The 20,108-nt window shown below is 38.4% G+C and overlaps 1 protein-coding gene across 1 annotated transcript in view; it reads left to right on the forward strand.

Moving 5' to 3' along the window:
• Nucleotides 1-20,108, forward strand: part of KIZ (kizuna centrosomal protein) — a 142,593-nt gene that overhangs the window by 45,118 nt on the left and 77,367 nt on the right. Inside the window, exons 5-6 of the mRNA XM_043602995.1 lie at nt 12,807-13,452; nt 14,063-14,381. Of these exons, the coding sequence (XP_043458930.1) occupies nt 12,807-13,452; nt 14,063-14,381 (965 nt within the window). The remainder of the gene's footprint in view (nt 1-12,806; nt 13,453-14,062; nt 14,382-20,108) is intronic.

Genomic DNA, 20,108 nt, shown 5'->3' on the forward strand with positions numbered 1-20,108 from the left:
GTGCTCTTTTGCCTTAATCTCCCTCTTTTTTTCTGCTTCATTATTCTCTATAAGTTTGTCCTCTATATCGTTGATTCTCTGTTCTGCCTTATCCATCCTTGCCACCACTGCATCCATCCATGATTGCAGCTCAGTTATAGCATTTTTAATTTCATTCTGGCTATTTTGTACCTCTTTTGTCTCTGCAGAAAGGGATTCTAATCTGTTTTTGACTCCAGCTAGTATTCTTATTATGGTGATTCTAAATTCTGGTTCAGACATCTTGCTTATATGTGTGTTGGTTAAATCCCTGTCTGTCGTTTCTTTGTGCTCTTTCTTTTGGGGTGAATTCCTTTTTTTTGTCATTTTGAAGGGAGAAAGGAATTAATGAGGTAGAAAAATTAAAATTAAAAAATATTAAAATTAAAAAATTAAACACACACACACACAAATCAAATAAATGATGCTGGATCCTAGATGTGTTTTGGTCTGGGTGTTGAAAGGGGTTTGACAGATTAGGGAAAAAAAGCAGGGGGAGTAAAAAAAAAGGAAATCGTTCAAGAATTTGAAAACATGAATACACTGAAGTAGACTAAAATGAGATGATGGGAATAAAACAGAATTTGACAAAATATACACAAAAGTAAAGAATATAGTAGAAAAATTAAAGAAAAATGTTTTTAATAAAAATTAAAAATAAAAATGAATTTTTTTCTTTTTCTGTATTCAAGAAAATGAAAAGAAACAAAAAAGAAAAAAGATTAAAAAAAGGAAATCATTTGAAAATTTGAAAAAGTGAATACACTATAGTAGACTAAAATAAAATGATGGAAGTAAAATAAAATTTGAAAAAATTTACCTAAAAGCAAAAAATATAGTAAAAAATGAAATAAAAATATTTTTAATAGAAATTGAAAGTAAAAATGAAGTTTTTCTCTTTCTGCATTCAAGAAAAAGAAAAGAAACGAAAAAGAAAAAGGAAATTGTTTGAAAATTTAAAAAGGTGAATACACTGAAGTAGACTAAAATAAAATGATGGAAGTAAAATAGAATTTGGAAATTTTTCCACAAAAGTAAAAAATACAGTAATAAAAATTAAAGAAAAAATTTTTAATAAAAATGAATTTTTTCTCTTTCTGTATTCAAGAAAAAGAAAAGAAGTACAAAAGAGAAAAAAAAGAAAGAAAATCGAATAGATGGGCCTGCTAACAGATTGAAGTAGGAGTGAAATTACTTCGCTTTCCCCTAGAAGTCAGACTATGTAGCGCTTTATAGTCCATAAACTAAGCAGGCGGTGAGACTTGTGTTCTTGAAGAGTGAAGGTCGCCCAGTTGGACAGGGCTCAGTATAATGACTCTGCTCTTCACTAGATGGCGCTGCTACCTTAGTGGGGTGGAGTGTTGTAGCGCTCCTAGGTGTGTATGCACATGCGCGGGAGCGGTGAAAATGGTGCCACCCAGCTACCCAGTCTCTAGTTTTGGAACTCTGTTCTCCCAGATTAGCAATCGCACACCTGTCCTCTGTCTTCAGCTTTTGTCCACTCCCTGCGTTTTCACTCTCCATGACCAGACCCCAGGCAGTATCTGTCTCCCGAGTTTTGTCTCCAATGTGGCTGTTTTTCCCAGCCCCTTACTTCTGAAGGACTGTAGCTTTGACCCATTCTGCCCCTCTGCAGGAAGGTCTCACTGCACCGTGGTCGAGTGAGCAATGGCCGAATGTCGGCTGTGCCCAGGAATGCTTGCTAGACCCCGCTGCTGCCGGTGCCTTGAGACTGCGGTACCAGCCTGCCCCAGAAAAAGTTTGCGAGATAGTGTAGCAGTAGCTTTTCAGGGATTGTGGAAAATCACAACACACATCTGGCACCAGGCCAGACCCTAATGACCTTGACCCAGCACCAGCAAATGTGGCCACCTTCTGGAGTCTGCTGGGACCAGGTAGCTTCAACAGTCTCTACCAAATGTCCTTCCAGCAGTGAAACTGCTTTTCCCTGTGTGGCCTGAGAACCTCCTGGACCCCACTCTTTTCTTGGGGATTCACCCTTCCCAGCAGAGCACTGCCAGGTATCAAGATGCAGAGTTGCAGACTGCACTCCCCTTGTTTACAGTCTTATTGGAATTTAAACCCTCTCCTTTCTCCTTTCTCCCTTTTTAGTTTAGTCCCTGCAGCTGTTTCCAATTTTCCACTTTCTCTCCAGCTGCTTTTGGGGAGGGGTGCTTTACCCATATTCTCCCTCCACCAGTCTCCATCCTCTCTTTGCTTGCAAAAGCACCGCACTTCCTGCTCCTCGCTTCCCAAGTTCAGCTCTTCGTGCCACGTACCTGCTGAATTCTGTGGTTCAGGTTGTGCAGATTGTTGTGTTAATCCTCCAGTGAGTTTTCTAGGTGTGTAGGATGGTTTAGTGTTGGTTTGGCTGTATTTCTTGGACACGAGACACACAAAAAACTTCCATGCTGTTTCACCATCTTGGCTTCTCCTCCCCAAGGGGTTATCTTTTTAAGTAAACTTTTTATTCTAGAATAATTTTAGATTTGCAGAAAAGTTGCAGAGACAATATAGCTTCCTTGGATCCCTCACCCATTTCCCACAATGGTCCACATTACAATGCCACATTTGTCAGATGTAAAAAACTAACTTAGGTACATTATTGTTAACTTAACTCCAGACTTTGTATTTCATCAGATTTTCCCTCAATGTCCTTTTTCTGTTCCAGGACCCAATCCAGGATTGGGTGTTATAATTTTAATTTCTAAAATTTAATGTAATAGCTATAAAGTGATATTATGTTGTTGTCCCTCTTGTTTTTTAATTTTTTTTTGTTTTTTTAAGAAGGCAAATTTTTAAACAAATATTTCTAATTATTCTGCTTCATAGTGGGAGGATTGGGGGTTAATTTCCATCCCAATAAATTTGCTTTATCAGAGTAGTATTCCTGTTACTGAAAACTGTAAACATACTTCTGTGGTTTTCCTCGAAAAATGCATAACCTGGACATAATCATGAGGAAACATTAGTCAAGCACACACTGGGAGACAGTCTGCAAAGTAGATAGCTTATATTCTTAAAAAATGTCAAGGTCAGGAATGACAAAGACTGAGGAGTTGTTCCAGGTTAAAATAAGCTCAAAGAGAGATGGCTCTAGATTGGATCCTGAAACTGGGAAAAAGGTAGCTATATAAAGGATATTATTTGGCCAAGTAACAAAGTTTGAGTGAGGACTGTGGAATAGAAAATAGCATTTTATCAATGTTGAATTTCCCGATTTTAATCATTGAACTCTCTCTACTGATGAAAGAGAATGTCCCTGTGCTCAGGAAATATACACTGAAATGTTTGGGGGAGAGGGACCAGATATCTCCATTTACCCTCAAATGGTTCAGGAAAAAATTGTGTGTGTGTGTGTGTGTGTGTATATGTGTAAACATACACATATATGTAGAGAGAGAATGATAAAACAAATGGGGCAAAATGTAAATAATTGATTATTCTAGACAAAAGATATTAGGGGAGTTTTTCTTATGATTCCTGAAACTTTTCTGTAAGGTTGAAATCATACCAAAAACTTAACCCTCCTCCCCCACAAATGAACAACTAGAGATAGAGCAGAGAAAACTTCCTATTGGGTCTCAACAGATCCTCAAATGCAAGTTGTCTCTTTTGGTCCTATAGGCAAACAAATGCACCAGTCTGTAGATTCTAATTTTATGCATAATTACAGGCCACCTTTCCATAACTTCTGATTTATTATACGCCACTAAAATGTAATGTTCTGGGTGCCTGGGTGGCTCAGTCAGTTAAGTGTCCAACTCTTGATCTCTGCTCAGGGCATGATCTCATAGTTGGTAAGATTGAGCCCTGAGTCAGGCTATGTGCTGACTGCATCGACCCTGCTTGGGATTTTCTCTCTCCTGCTCCTCCTCCACTCATATTCTATTTCACTGTCTTTCTCTCTCAAAATAAATGAATAAACATTTTTAAAATATTAAAAAATTAAAATAAATGTGATGTTCTCATTGATTACTATGTTGGTAAGTAGTATATTAGTAGAGTTTGTTGAGGACCCGCAGTTCCATATTCTAAAAAGTGTTGAACGCTTGGCAAAAATGGCAGTTTATAACCATTTGCTGTCATAGAGATTTGGAATCTCTCCTACTTTTATGAAGTATTCTTCATTAACAGCACTGTTTTGAATTGTTGTTGCTGTTTTTCACTTACTGTGGTTTTAGAAGCATTTACTGTAAGTTAAATCATTACATGCTACTTTTGTTGATTGTGCAGGTTACTATATTGCTGTTTCTCTCCATTTCTTAGCTCTTGGGGTTCTTTGTTCAGTGGGAATGGACTTGGAGTTTTTGGCCTCTTAGTAAGTCAGAGGACTTTGAGAATTACAGGTAGAAAGGAGTAATCCAGGGCACTTCCTTTGGCCTTCCCCAGGTGGCTTTCTTCTCTCTAAGACATGCCTACTCCTTTGCTTTATGTTTTGGCCTTTAACAGACCACCAAAGAGGGAGGTGTGTATTCCCTGTGCTGGGTTAGTAATTACTCTGGTATTGGTTCATTAACATTCTCTAAATGGGTCTTGAAAGTGAAAAATCAAAGACCTCCCAAACCCATAAGTCTGATCATTGATTTGCCTCAATTTTGTACTAGCTGACCTCAGCATATGGCCAGCTTTAACTTCTACACAAGAGCCCATCCCTTGAAGCCATATATTTAAAGAACTTTTTTTTGACAATAGGAAAAATGAAAGTAGTTGTTAGATTAGGATAATGGTAATAGGTGATTTTGCCTATTTTAAATATGTCTTTGTTCTTATATTAGCTTTTCAATTACAAAAGGAATAGAGAGACAAAAGGAATAGAAGTCACAAATAATATTTATATCAGGTGAATCAGAATGTTGGTTACTATAATTTTGCTATTTAAACCTTATGGTGCAATGGAATATTCTTAATAATGACATAATGGCCTCTTTGGATGGCAAAATGGCAATATCCTATAAGTCAAGTGTTGATCCAGCAATTTCAATTATAAGAAGCTGTCTTGTACTTGCATGTGTACAGAGAGACATATGCTCAAGGATCATCATTGCAGCATGGTTTGGAATGGTAGATGGTGGGAAACAAACCAAGGTCCATCAAAATAAGATGGGTTAAATAAATTATTGTACATTTATAGAATAGGATAATATTCAGCTACTGAAATTACTTTGTAGTCTGCTTTCTGACCCAACATATACGAAGCTTGGAAGTCACCACACTGTCCTAACAAGTAAAAAGCTGAACAAACCAAAGAATCAACAACTCTTAGATCTCTCAGAGAAGTGGGGTTACAGAGCAATCTGCTGCCTCTAAAATTGGAGAGACCAACAGGGAATACAGAGAATCACAGCTTGTTAGAGCAGAGCTGAAACCACTACAATAACTGGTGCCAGGATAGAGAAATCCAAGCTGTAATTGACAAATTGCTGGAGGCTCAGCATGGACAGGTCTGAGAGATAACTCCAGAGAGACCTACTCATAGCCCCCCTATCCCACCTTTTGTGTTTTAATTCCAGGGAGCTTTACCAGTTCCGCACAGTGAATATCAGAGAAAAATCCCCCTATAATTCAGGCATAGGCAGGGAAAAAGTAATCATTTTGAAATATAGGAAAGAATTCTGTTCTTAAAAAGATCTGCCCTCAGGAGAAACTGACCAGAGCCTAACTGACCTGGGAGAAGAGAAATACCAACCCAGAAGGCATAGCCTTCAATGTGGAGGAAGAGAAATAACCAATTCCAGCCCCTTCTAGCCTTGAATCAAAAACTACTCTTGGGGCGCCTGGGTGGCTTAGTCGGTTGGGCGTCTGACTTCGGCTCAGGTCACGATCTCGTGGTCAGGGGGTTCGAGCCCCGCGTCGGGCTCTGTGCTGGCGGCTCAGAGCCTGGAGCCTGTTTCGGATTCTGTGTCTCCCTCTCTCTGTGACCCTCCCCCGTTCATGCTCTGTCTCTCCCTGTCTCAAAAATAAATAAACGTTAAAAAAAAAAATTTAAAAAAAAAAACTACTCTTTAAAAATGTCTTTAAACAAGTCAGTTGACTGTAGATGCATGAATATTTCTGGGCTTTCAATTCTCTTCCAATGATCTGTATGTTTATCCTTATGCCAATGAGGTCTACAATTACCCTAGTTTTGTAGTAAGTTTTAAAAGTGGGTAATATTAGGTCTCCAAGCTTTTTTGGAAAATTGCTTTGGTTATTCTGGGTTCTTTGGATTTCCATATGAATATTCGTGTCATCTTGCCAATTTCTGCAAGAATGCTAGCCAAGATTTTGATAGAGATTGCATTGGATATGTAGATCAATTTGGGAGTAAGATTTGGTCCTCTTTTTTTTTTTAACGTTTATGTATTATTTAGAGACAGAGAGAGACAGAGCGTGAGCAGGGAGGGGCAGAGAGGGAGACACAGAATCCAAAGCAGTCTCCAGGCTCAGAGCCATCAGACAGAGCTGGACGCGGGGCTTGAACTCACAAACCGCAAGATCATGACATGAGCCAAAGTCGGACACCCAACCGACTGAGCCATGAGCCACCCAGGCACCCCAGATTTGATCATCTTAATATCAAGTCTTATGTACCTTGAATACAGAATGTCTTTCCATTTATTTGGGCCTTCTTTAACTTCTTTCATCAATGTTTTGTAGTTTTCAGTATACAAGTCTTGTGCTTCTTTGTTAAATTTATTCTTCTGTGTTTTTATGCTATTATAAATAGAATTGATTTCTGATTTCAGTTTCAGATTGTTTATTGCTAATGAATAGAAATACATTATTTCTATTTGTATATTGATCTTGTATCCTACAACCTTGCTGAACTTATTACCTCTAATCTTTTCTTGCGATTCTTTAGGTTTTTCTTTTCTTTTCATTTTTTAATTTGAGGAGGGGAGGGGCAGAGGGAGAGCTAGAGAGAGAATCTTTCTTAAGCAGGTTCCACGCTCAATATGGAGCCCAGTGCAGCACTTTATCCCACAACCCTAGGGTCATGACTTGAGCCAAAACCAAGAGTTGGACACTCAACCGACTGAGCCACCCAGGCACCCCATTAGGCTTTTCTTTATATGAGATCATGTCATCTGCCAATAGAGATAGTTTTACTTCTTTCTTTGAAATCTAGATGTCTTTTGTTTTTTCTTTTTTTCTTACCATACAGTCCTGGCTAGAATCTGCATGCTGTGTTACATAGAAGTGGTAAGAACAGATATTCTTGTGTTAATCTTGATCTTAGGAAGAAAGCTTTCAGTCTTTCACCATTGACTATGTTGTTGGGTGTTTTTCAGAGATGCACTTCATCAGGTTGAGGGAGTTCCCTTTTATTCCAAGTTTGGTGCTTTTTATCATGAGCATGTGATGGATTTTATCAAATGATTTTCCTGTGTCTATGGAGATAATCTTTTGGGAGTTTTTCCCCCCTTTATTCTGTTACATTACTTGATCTTCATACGTTAAACTAACTTTGTATTCTTGGCATAAATCCTACTTAGTCATGATGTATAAATCCTTTTGTTTGTTTCTGAATTCAGTTCTCTAGTATTGTGTTGGAAGTTTTTACATCTATATTCATAAGAAATATTGGCCTGTAGTTTTCCTTTTTTGAGATATCTTTGTCTGGTTTTGGTATTAGGGACTGACTTTATAGAGTGTGTCAAGAAGTTTTTCTTCCTTGCCTATTTTTGGAAGAGTTTATGAAGGATTGGTGTTAACTCTTTAAACCTATGGTAGAATTAACCAGTGAAGAGTTGTGATCCTGACTTTTCTTTGGGGTAAGTTTTTTTACTACAATTCAGTTTCTTAACTAGTTACAAGTCTATTCAGATTTTCTATTTCTTCTGGAGTCAGTTTTAATAGTGTGTGTCTTTCTAAGAATTTGTCCAATTCATCTAGGTTGGCTAATTTGTTGGCATACAATTATTCATAGTATTCCCTTATAATCTTTTTTATATCTATAGGGTTAGTAACAAAGTACTTACTTTCATTTCTGATTTTGATAACTTAAGTTTTTTTTTTCTTAGTCTAGCTAAACATATGTCAATCTGTTGATCTTTTCAAAGAATCAACCTTTGGTTTTGTTGATTGTCACTGCTGCTTTTCTCTTCTCTAATTCATTTAGTTCTGCTCTGATCTTTATTATTTCCTTCCTTCTGCTTGCTTTGGATTTAATTGGCTCTTCTTTTTTTAATTTCTTAACATGGAAGGTTAGGCTATTGATTTGAGTTCTTCTTTTTTAATATAGGCTTTTATAGCTATGAATATTAATATAGGCTTTTGTAGGTATGAATTTGCCTCTACAACTGCTTGTTGTAGGCTTTAGTATGTTGTGTTTTGCTTTTCATTTATCTCTGACTATTTTCTAATTTGCCTTGTAATTTCTTCCTTGACCCATTAGTTATTTAGAGTGGGTTTTGCAATTTCTACATATTTGTGAATTTACCAAATGTCCTTATTTTATTGAGTTCTAATTTCATTCCATTGTCATTAGAGAACATACTTTCTAACCCTTTAAATGTATTGAAACTTGATTTATTGCCAAAAATATGGGTCTATCTCACAGAATGTTCCATGTGCACTTGAGAATATGGATTCTGCTGTTGGTAGGTAGAGTCTTCTATGTATGTCTGTTAGGTCTAGTTGGTTTACAGTTGTTCAAGTCTTCTATTTCCTTAATGACCTTCTGTTTAGTTTTATATATTGTGCAATGTGGAGTCTTATTGAATGTGGAGTAATAACAGCTATTATTATTGAATTGTCCTTTTAATTCTTTCAGTTTTTGCTTCATGTATTTTAGGAATTTTTTGTCATATATATATATTTTTTCTAATTGTTATATCTTTTTCACAAATTGACCATTTTAACATTATAAAATGTCCTTTGTCTCTAGTATCAATTTTGTATCTTAAAGTCTATTTCATGTGATATTAGTATAGCCACTTCAGCTTTCTTTTGATTACTGTCTGTATATATTTTTTTTCATGAGGTTCTGTTCATATATCATTTACTCTCCTGTTCCTTTAACCTGTTTGTGGCTTTGAATCTAAAATGAGTCACTTTAGATAGCATATAGTTGGATCATGGCTTTTAAAAAATCTTTTCTGCCAATCTCTGACTTCAATGGTAGTGTTTAATCCATTTACACTTAATGGGGTTACTAAAAAGGTAGGATTCTATTCTGCCATTTTGTACTTTCTTTTCCATATATCTTTTTATGTCCTTTTATCCTCCATACTGCCTTCTTTTGCTTTAAATATATATTTCTTAGTGTGCCATTTTGATTCCCTATCATTTCTGTTGCTGTGGGTTTCCTGGTGTTATAATTAATAGCTTATAAGTATCTAGTCAGACTAATACCAACTTAATTTTAATAGCATGCCAAAACTTTGTTGCTATACAGTTCTATTCCTTTCCTTTTCCTTTGTGTTGTAATTATAGTACGAGCTATGTCTTTATATCTCATATGCTGCTCATCAACATATATTTGTAATCATTGCTTGATGCAATTGTGTTTTAAATCATTTAGGAGAAAAAAAGTTACAAAAATATATTTATGCTATCTTTTATGTTTACCAATGTAGTTACCCTTATTAGTGCTTTTATTTCACTTTTTCCCTTTTTAAAAAAAATGTTTAAGTTTATTTCTGAGAGAGAGACAGACAGAGCATGAGTGAGGGAGGAGAAGAGAATGAGGGAGAATCTGAAGCAGGCTCCAGGCTCCGAGCTGTCAGCACAGAGCCTGATATGGGGCTCAAACTCACAGACTGTGAGATCATGACCTGAGCCGAAATCGGACACTTAACCGACTGAGATACCCAGGTGCCCCACTTTTTTTCCTTTTTAAAATTGAAGTATAGTTGACACACAATGTTACATTAGTTTCACTACACAACATAGTGATTCAACAACTGTATACATTGTGCAATGCTCAAAACAACTATAACTACCATCTGACACCATACAATGCTATTACAATAGCATTGACTGTGCTCCCTATGCTGTACTTTTCATTCCCGTAACTTACCCATTCTATAACTGGAAGCCTGTACCTCTGATTCCCCTTCATCTTTTTTGCCCATCCCTCCACCCTCCTTCCTCTGGCAACCATCAGTTTGGTTTTTTTGTTTGTTTGGGTTTTTTTCAGTGTTGATTTTTGAGAGAGACAGAGAGTGAGCGGGAGAGGGGTGGAGAAGACAGGGAGACTCAGAACACAAAGCAAGCTTCAGGCTCTGAGCTGTTAGCACAGAGCCTCACTTGGGGCTCAAACTCACAAACTGTGAGATCATGACCTGAGATGAAGTCGGGTGCTTAATTGACTGAGCCACCCATGAGTTTGTTGACATGAGCCACCCATCAGTTTGTTTTCTGTATTTATGGGTATGTTTATGCTTTTTTTTAGAGAGAGAGAGAAAGCAAGTGGGGAGGAGGGGCAGAGAGAAGGAGAGAGAATCTTAAACTCTGCGCTGCCAAAATCAAGAGTTGGACATTTAACTGATGGAGCCACCCAGGTTCCATTTCTGCTTTTTTTTAAACAAAAATTTGCTTGTTTGTTCATTTGTTTTTTATATTCCACATATAAGTGAAATCATATGGTATTTGTCTTTCTCTGTCTGACTTATTTCACTTAGCATAATGTCCTCTAGGTCTATCAGTGTTGTTGTAAATGGCAAGATCTTATTTGTGTATGTGTGTGTGTGTGTGTGTGTGTGTGTGTGTGTGTGTGTGTGTGTGTGTTACTTTAGTAATCACTACATCTTCTTTATCCATTTATCTATTGATAGATACTTAGGTTGCTTCCATATCTTGGACATTGTAAATAATACTACAGTAAACATAGGGGTGCGTATATCTTTTTGAATTAGTATTTTCATTTTCTTTGGGTAAATGCCCAGTAGTGGAATTACTGGACCATATAGTATTTCTATTTTTAATTTTTTGAGGAACTTATGTACTGTTTTCTGCAGTGGCTATACCAATTCACATTCCCACCAACAGTGCACTAAAGGGTTCCTTTTCTCCACATCCTTGCCAACACTTGTTATTTCTTGCCTTTTGTTTCTAGACATTCTGACAGGTGTGAGGTAATATCTCATTGTGGTTTTGATTTGCATTTCCCTGATGATGAGTGATGTTGAGCATCTTCTCATGTGTCTGTTGGCTGTCTGTCTGCTTTGGAAAAATGTCTATTCAGGTCATCTGCCCATTTTCAATCAGATTATTTTTTGGTGTTGAGTTATAGAAGTTCTTATATATTTTGGATGTTAACCCCTTATCAGCTATATCATTTGCAAATATCTTCACCCATTCAGTAGGTTGTCTTCGTGTTTTATTGATGATTTTATTCATTGTGCAAAAGCTTTTTTTGGTGTAGTCCCAATAGTTCATTTTTGCTTTTGTTTCCCTTGCCTAAGGAGGCAGACATATCTAGAAAACTATTGCCAAGGCTTATGTCAAAGAGGTTACTGCCTATGTTTTCTTCTAGAAGTTTTATGCTTTCAGGGAGGGATGGTATATTTGAAGAGAAGCAAGACCTGGATTCTGTTTCAGCTGTGTATGTGACATTTTCTCTTCTAAAATTTGGGCCTCAGATTTTCTTGTCTGCAAAAGAGAGATGCAAATATACCTCCCCATCTATTCTGCAAGCCTCTGTGAGCTAAATGCTATCAGGTCTGTAGAGATGCTTTGGTCCCTTCAAAAGAAAAGCATGTAACTTCCTCAAGGCTTCATTATTGTTACATCCAGTTCTACTTCCCTCTGTGTGTCCTTGACCAAGCCACTGAACCGATTGCTTCTGTTGCCTTAGCCAGCCCCCTCTCTTTTTAAAAAAGAGACAGTGCTTATTCTCCCCATAGACATGACTGTAAATTTAAATTGTTTTACATGTCTTTAAAATTACTTGAGGAGCACCTGGGTGGCTCGGTCAGTTGACAATCCAACTCTTGGTTTTGGCTCAGGTCATGACTCTAGGGTTGTGGGATTGAGCCCTGCATTGGGCTCCACACTGAGTATAGAGCCTGTTTAAGATTCCCTCTCTCTCTCTCTCTCTCTCTCTCTCTCTCTCTCTCTCTCTGTCTCTCTCCCTTTTTCTCTCCGTCTTCCTCCCTCTGCCCCTCTCCCCACCTTGCACTCATTCTCTCTTTCAAATAAAAATAAATAAATAAAATTACTTGAAGATGTGGAGGAAAAACTGTTATTTGCAGTTTGACTGGCAATCAGGATTATTTTTGCACAAATGGAGTATATTTTAATGCAATCCTGTATATGATTAGTGGAAGTTTTTTTTTATATTACCTATAATACTAGAAAGAGTTTTTAAAACTCCTATAGTCCTTTGTATGCATCTCTCCCTCCCTGTCTTTTTTTTTTTTTTTTTTTTGGTATAGTATCTCCCTAGTTCTATTAAATCCAAGCCTCTCTGTGAAAAGTGGTTAGAATTCAGTTTTTTAAATTGTGCTAAAATATATGTAACATAAAATTTACCATTTTAGCCATGTTTAAGTGTACAATTCAGTGGCATTAAGTACTTTCACATAGTTGTGCAATGTGTGCATCTCTTTTTGAAATGTAGATTATATAGTTGTTAGATAATATTTGTTTGGGGAACCAATATTGTGATTCAAAGTAAATACTATGGACTGTACTGTTTTTCTGACTTATTTTGTGGAAGCCGTGGGTTTTATAAAATGTGGTCAGTGTTGATTTCAGTGGCCATGCTTCCTTTTCCTCACTTCATTTTTGAGAAGGATGTAAACAACCCAATCGTTCAGACACAGTATGTTTAACTCACCTCTACCTTGGCGTTGCAGGTTGCAAGGCAGGCAGGAACTAACTCGGGGACAGCCATGTCAAGAGGATTGTATCAACCAGCAACAATCTTTATGGGCCGCCAAATGTCAGCCATCTCAAGCATTGGAGGTTTCAGTACAGAGCAGAAATCTCCCCAGCCCACAAAGAACTTTTCAATTCCTGACCCACATTCACACCGACAGACAGCCCAGAGCGGTAATGTGACAGACAGCTATGTAGTACAAACTAATAGTGACACACAGTGCTTAAATAAGTCTGACAAAATAGATGGAAAGACATCTCTTCAGATTGGTGAGAAAACGCCAGTCACAGCCAGCGCATTGTCTGAGGAGGAACAAACTCATTGCTTACAGATAGGAAGCAACACGCGTCACGGCGGGAGTAGTTTATCTGAAGGCAAAAAGTCTGCTGAACTCCATTCCCCGTTACGGGAAAGATTAAGTCCAGAGAACAGAACCACTGATTTAAAGTGTGACAGTTGCAGCAGATCAGAGGGATCAGAGGGAGAAATACTGACACAGGAATGTATTGAAGTCAAGGAAGAAAGAGCCAGACCGCCGGTCTCTCCGCTATCAGCCTCAGAATACTGTGCATCTGTAAATAAGTGTTCTCAAGAGAAGGATTCTGCTTGGGAAGGTTTCCCAGGTGGGTTGAGAGGCTGAGATTGTTTGCTGGTTTTTCTTGGTGTTTAGGTTTTGGGAGTGGTGGTGGTCTTTTGTAAGAACAAAATACATACTTTAATTTTACCTCTGTCAAAAAGCAAACCAGTGACTTGGCTAACAAAATTCCATTCTCATGAGTTCTTAAATACACAGGTGGAAATATTTTTGCAAGCTAATTCACTGATTTTAAAACCCACTGTGATAGGGGCGCCTGGGTGGTGCAGTTGGTTAAGCGTCCGACTTCAGCCAGGTCACGATCTTGCGGTCCGTGAGTTCGAGCCCCACATCAGGCTCTGGGCTGATGGCTCAGAGCCTGGAGCCTGTTTCCGATTCTGTGTCTCCCTCTCTCTCTGCCCCTCCCCCGTTCATGCTCTGTCTCTCTCTATCCCAAAAATAAATAAAAACGAAAAAAAAAAAACCCACTGTGATAGGTTTAAAGATATTTTTAATGATTTTTCACGTACTATATAATTAATTGTGGATTGTTTCTACATGTTTTTAACTGAGTAATTTATCTGCCTGTGAGGCAGAATGTGTTAACCTCGCTTCTCCCTGAAGTTAGTGATCAGTAGTCTTCATATTCCCTCTTATAGATCATCTTCCTCCTGGGGACCCAGAATCACAGAAACCCTTCAGAAAAATGCAGGAACAGCAAGAGGAGGAAAGTTTGAGCAGCAGCAGCAGTGATCTCACAGTCTCTGTAAGTGAAGATGATCTGATTTTCAAGAGTTCAGAACCACAGCCAAATCCGGGTGACGTGATGGAAGGAGAAAATGGAATAGAGGCCTTAAAATTAATCCACTTTGAGCAAGAACGAGATGCCCTATCCACCGAAAAACATAATTGTATTTTGCAAACCCTAAGCTCTCCTGATTCAAAAAAGGAATCCGCTACTCACTCACCAACAAGAGAGTAAGACATTCAATTTTTTTTTTTTTAACTGTTCTGTTTTTAATTATAGACATTTTTAGAGACCATTCCACTGGGAATGTATTATTGAACCTTCAGCCATGGATGTGTAAGTTCCTTAAGTCTCATAAACAGTCTTTTAGATAAGGTTTAATTTTCTTTCTTTCTTTTTAATGAAATAGGTTTAAAAGTCTGAATATCATTGACTCATGGTGATTGGCAGTTTATAATTATATCCAAACAATCCCTGGTTAATTCATAAGTCATTCCCCCCTACACCCTGCCCTCCAGCATTCTAGAAAGTAAATCATTTTTGAAGTTGTGGTAGCACAGAAGGTAACAAATAGTTAAACTTACTAGGAGTTCAGCTTTAGAGGCTAAGAACTTTGTATCTAATTAATTTGCTTAATCCTTCTATTCCTTGCCACTGTGTTTTACGATTAAACATGAGTTTATAAGTTCTGCTAAGTATATTTCCAAGTCAGCTTTCATTTTTTGAATGAAGACACTGGAATATTTAATATTAAATAGGAACAACATTAGTGTTAAACATTCTGAGCACTTCTAATATCCAACTTATAAAAGCTCACATATGATTTTTCACTCTTGACTAGAGATACTGGGTAGAATTATGTAGAAAGCATTGAAACTATTAGGAAACTTATTCTGCAATGAAAAATAGCACTGATAGGATCACATCTCTTGTAGGAGTAGAAGAAACCTAAGTAAACAACCTAAGGTAGATGTCATCTTTTAAAAATGGGGAAACCAAGGCCAGGGGCATAGGAATGACATTTGTGCCATTGGGGCAGACCTGCCTCCTCAACTTACATGCTACCCTCAGAAATTTCTCTTGTACTATGATAATGTCACTCTTCCTTTTTAAAAAAAAATTTTTTTTAATGTTTATTTATGTTTGAGACAGAGAGAGACAGAGCATGAGAGGGGGAGGGACAGAGAGAGAAGGAGACACAGAATCTGAAGCAGGCTCCAGGCTCCAGCCTCTGAGCTCCAAGCTGTCAGCACAGAGCCAGATGTGGGGATCAAACTCACAGACTGTGAGATCATGACCTGAGCCAAAGTCAGACACGCTGACGGAGCCGCCCAGGTGCCCCTGATAATGTCACTTTCTTTTCAATGGTCTCAGCAGCAGTGAAAAGACAAGTAGGCATTGTTGTGTATTGGGATATATACTCTCTTTTAGAGCACTGTTGTACCTTTCAATATGTTGCTTTTCACCATTCATAATCTACTTATGGTGAAAAGTTTAATTTATAGTTTGACTCCGAGAGTTCAAGAAAGATTTATTAAGAGCACATCAAGTACAAAGCACTTGCACTATGGATGGAAGCACTGACAAACTTCCTGGACTTACTTATTGTAGAGGCAAGCCAAATGGATTTTTCTAGTCATAATACTTCTCTCTCATCAAAGAGGTACAGATATTATATACTATATCATCAGAAACTTTATTACCGGAGATAAAATCATCTATTCTGGGTTTTGTATTCACAGGCTTCTTTTCATACCAATCCATTGGCCAAGTTAGCACTTTGGTAGGCTAACAAGGAGGCTCGTGTACTAGTGTCTTTACTCAGAATTCAGTCTTTTCCTGAGATGAAAAACGATGAGCATGTGTGTGGAATTAAGAACACTCTATCCCCTTTTCTCCTGTGTGAATGACTTTTTCCTATGACCTTAAAGCCAAGCTCCTTGGGAATTTGGGATATTGTGTTCCAAAACTTATTGGGAAATATGGTCATTTGGTGAATTTTTGAATATTTGTCTTAAAAGAATGTCCCCAGAATAAAAGGTCAGTCAGCAGTGGTTGATGTCTGTGCTATCAAATTTGAGCCTATTGGTTGTCTGTGGTGAAAGTACTCCCACGAATAGGTTGGAAGTGCTTTTAAATGATGCTGGTTAACCTGCTGACATTCCTACTGCTTTTGAGGCCCTACTTTCTCTTATTTATTCTTTAGCATGAGTTGTACTCCCTTGCTCTGGAGGTTAATTATTAATCTGGGGCTATAACATTGTATTTACAGAGCTGACACTGTGACCTCAAAGGTTCATTACCTCAGTTAGCTTTAGGGTCTTTGGGGAGCTTGGAGAAAAGTCACTTGAACGAATTTTAGTTAAGAAAGATGAGAGATGGGACAAAGGCAGACACATAGAAAGATACAGACAGGAAACTGGACCCTCTGATTTGATGATGATGATGATAGTTATTATGTTTTAGCACATCTGTATGCCCACTAAATTGCTGTGTTTGGACATGAAACTTGGTCTTAAGCTTCCTGGTAGTAAAGGTGAAAAGAGGAATACAGTATGCTGTATAGTTTCCATTAGAGGGGAAAAGTGAAGCCAAGGATTATTTTTGTGTTGTTTGGTTGTTGTTTGTTTTGTTTAGAAAAAAATTTAATGGCTCTATTGAAATATATTTCACATAACATACAGTCCAGCCATTTAAAGTGTATAATCCAAGGGTTTGGGGTGTATTACATTATTGATTTGTGAAAAATGTGCTAAAATGTAAAAAAAAAAATTTTTAATTGCGATTTTAAGCATATAATTTAGTAACATTAATTAAATTCACCATACTGTGCAGCCATCAGCACTATCTCTTTCCAAAAGTTGTTCCTCACCCCAAATATAAACTCTGTAACTCTTCATTCTTCCCTCCCTCCAGTCTCTGGTAACCTCTAATGTACATTCTGTCTGTAAATTTGTCTATTCTGTTGGTAATTATACATTATTTGCACTTGTCTGGCTTATTTCAGTGAGCATAAGATCTTTTAGGTTCATACATGTTGTTGCAGGTATCAGAACTTCATTCTGTTTTATGACTAAATAATATTCTGGTGTATGGACATACCACATTCTGTATATCCATTCATCTGTTGATGGACACTTGGGTTGCTTCTACCTAAAAGCCAAGTGTTTTTGAGAAGCTTCGTGACCCACTCCCATGGATACTTCCAGATATTGAAAACCAGGCTGTGCTTCATGCATAATTCCTTCATCACAAGTTAGAGTTAACCCTTTTCACAAGAAAGCATACCAAAATAAATCTGAGCTTAAAAAAAATGTCAAAAAGGAAGACCTAGAATCTTTTTATTCTTTTTTTCAATGTTTTTATTTTTTATTTTTGAGAGAGACAGACCGTGAGTGGAGAAGAGGCAGAGAGAGACACACACAGAATCTGAAACAGGCTCCAGGCTCTGAGCTGTCAGCACAGAACCAGATGCGGGGCTCGAACTCATGGACCATGAGATCATGACCTGAGCCGAAGTTGTACACTTAACTGGCTGAGCCACCCAGATGCCCCTAGAATCTTTTTATTCTTAAACAGTAAACAGTTTGCTGCAAACATTGGTACAAAACTCCATGACTTAACCTGATATTTGCTGCTTTTCATGTGTCGGGTGTTGGCCCAGTGTCAGTTGGGGCCTCAAGGATAATTTAGCTATGTGCCCCTCTTCATCCAGGAGAGTCGTTTAGCCTGTCATCTGGTGGTGGTAGCAGAGTTCCCAAGACAGCAAGAGGGCAAGCCCCAGTGCCCAGATGCTTTTATAGTGTCTGCCTGAGTCACATTTGCAAGTGTCCCATGGCTAAAGAAAGTCACAAGGCCCAGCCCAGAGTCAACAGGTGAAAAAGTCAAGAGGTCCACCTCTTGATAAGATGAGTGGCAGAGTCACATTGCAAAAGAGGAGACACACAGGGATGGGAAGCTTATGGCCATTTTTTGCAACCCTCCCACAGTATTTTAGGACAAATTCAAATGAAGGTAAGTTCATCATGGGTCCAAAGGTCAGGAAAGGTTTTATAACAGGTGTTGATGTGTCATCTTGAAGGCTGTTGAGGCTTTGAGTAAGAAGGAGGTAGGAAGAGGTGGGTTAGTTCTCTGAGAGGAGTGCTGGCAGGCATGTAGATGCTGAGTGCACAGAGGGGATGGGTGGGCAGAGCAAAGGGTGTGATTGAGGCTCAGTGAGCAGGACTCCTTAAAATAAAGGTTTAAAATGGTGCCTGAGGCATGGCTGAAAACAGGCCTAGAATATCTGGTTAATAAATTTAGGGTTGATTTTCTGTATTTTGCACAACTTCTGAAGGATAGTATGGTGCGTAACTTGACTGAGGAGAATTAATCTGACTTGATTAGTTTTGTCAGGATTAATTATCCACGAGGTAGGCAAAATTCTAAGGTGGCTCCCCAGAGTCCTGCCTCCTGGTGTGTACTGTGTATAGTCCCCTTGCCTTGAGTGTGGGCAGGAGTGTACATTTGATGGATTTCCTTCCTACAATTACTCTATGTTAAATGACAGATATGAAGACTTTTGCAAATATGATAAAGTCCCAAATCAGTTGCTTTTGACCTAATCAAAAAAGGAATTCTCCAGGGTGGGCCTGACCTAAACTGATCAGATCAGCCTTTTAAAAGGGACTGGGTCCTTACTGAAGTCAGAGATTCAAAGCAGCTGATGTACTCTCCTGTTTGCCTTGAAAAAGCAAACTGCCATCTTGTGGAGAAGGCCACATGGTAGGAAATCGTTGGCTGGAAATTCATTTGCCAACAACCAGTGAGTTTGGAGGAGGACCCAGACTTAAACAAGATTGCAGACCCGGCCAGCAACTTGATGTCAGCATGGTGGGACTCTGAGAATAAGGCTCCACTAACCTAGACCCAGACCTCTGACCCATGGGAACTGTGAGAAAGGTTTATGGTAAGTGTGAAATTTGTGGTAATTTGTTATGCAGCAGTTATGATCCAATTGAAAAATTGGAATCAGGGATTGTATCTTTGCAAGATTTTATGGGTAGAAGTCACTACCCATAGTGACCCAAGGCAGGCTTAATCAGGGTCCAGTGTGTTCAGGGTCCAGTGTGGGAGCACATGGTGCCAGGGTGGCAAAGTGAGTGACCTAGCAGCTACCTGGGTTGGGCCCAGCAACCGACCTGTGCTTTCTCTTGCCCTGTACCCTCACCATCTGAGCAAGTGCATTTTCACACATGGCCACGTGCAGGTGAGCAGGTATGGAACATGGTCGACTCGTAGGGACCTAGAAAAGTGGGTGTGCACAACTGCATTACTCAACAAGCAGTTTCTCATGCAAACAGTATTTCTCTGGTGACTTTTCTAGTGAATGAAGCAATGTATTGATGGTTTTTTGGTTTTGCTTTGTTTACAATGCGTAGTATCATATATGCACCTTTACATCATACAGAATACTTTCACTTCCTGAAAACCCCTATGCTCTGTCTACTACTCATCTCTCTTTCCACACCCTCATACCAAACCCTGGGTCACTACTGAACTTTCTATTGTCTATAGTTTTGCCTTTTCCAGAATGTCATATTCTTAGAATTATACAGTATATATAATACTACCTTTTCAAATTTCACTAAGCATTATGCATTTAAATTTTTTTAATGTTTATTTATTGTTTTTAGGAGAGAGAGAGAGAATGTGTGAGCATAAGCGGGGAAGGGGCAGAGAGAGAAAGGGAGACAGATTCCAAAGCAGGCTCCCTGCTGTCAGTGCAGAGCCCGACCCTGAACTGTGAGATCATGACCCAAGCCAAAGACAGATGCTTAATAGACTGAGCCACCCAGGGGCCTCAAGCAATATGCATATTTTGAACTCTTGTCTTTTCATGGCTTGCTAGCTCATTTCCTTTTAGTGCTAAATAATATTTTGTTACCTGGATATACCACCGCTTATTTATCCATTTA

The sequence above is a fragment of the Prionailurus bengalensis genome, chromosome A3 (assembly GCF_016509475.1).
Source record: "Prionailurus bengalensis isolate Pbe53 chromosome A3, Fcat_Pben_1.1_paternal_pri, whole genome shotgun sequence".
In the NCBI taxonomy this organism is placed as follows: domain Eukaryota; kingdom Metazoa; phylum Chordata; class Mammalia; order Carnivora; family Felidae; genus Prionailurus; species Prionailurus bengalensis.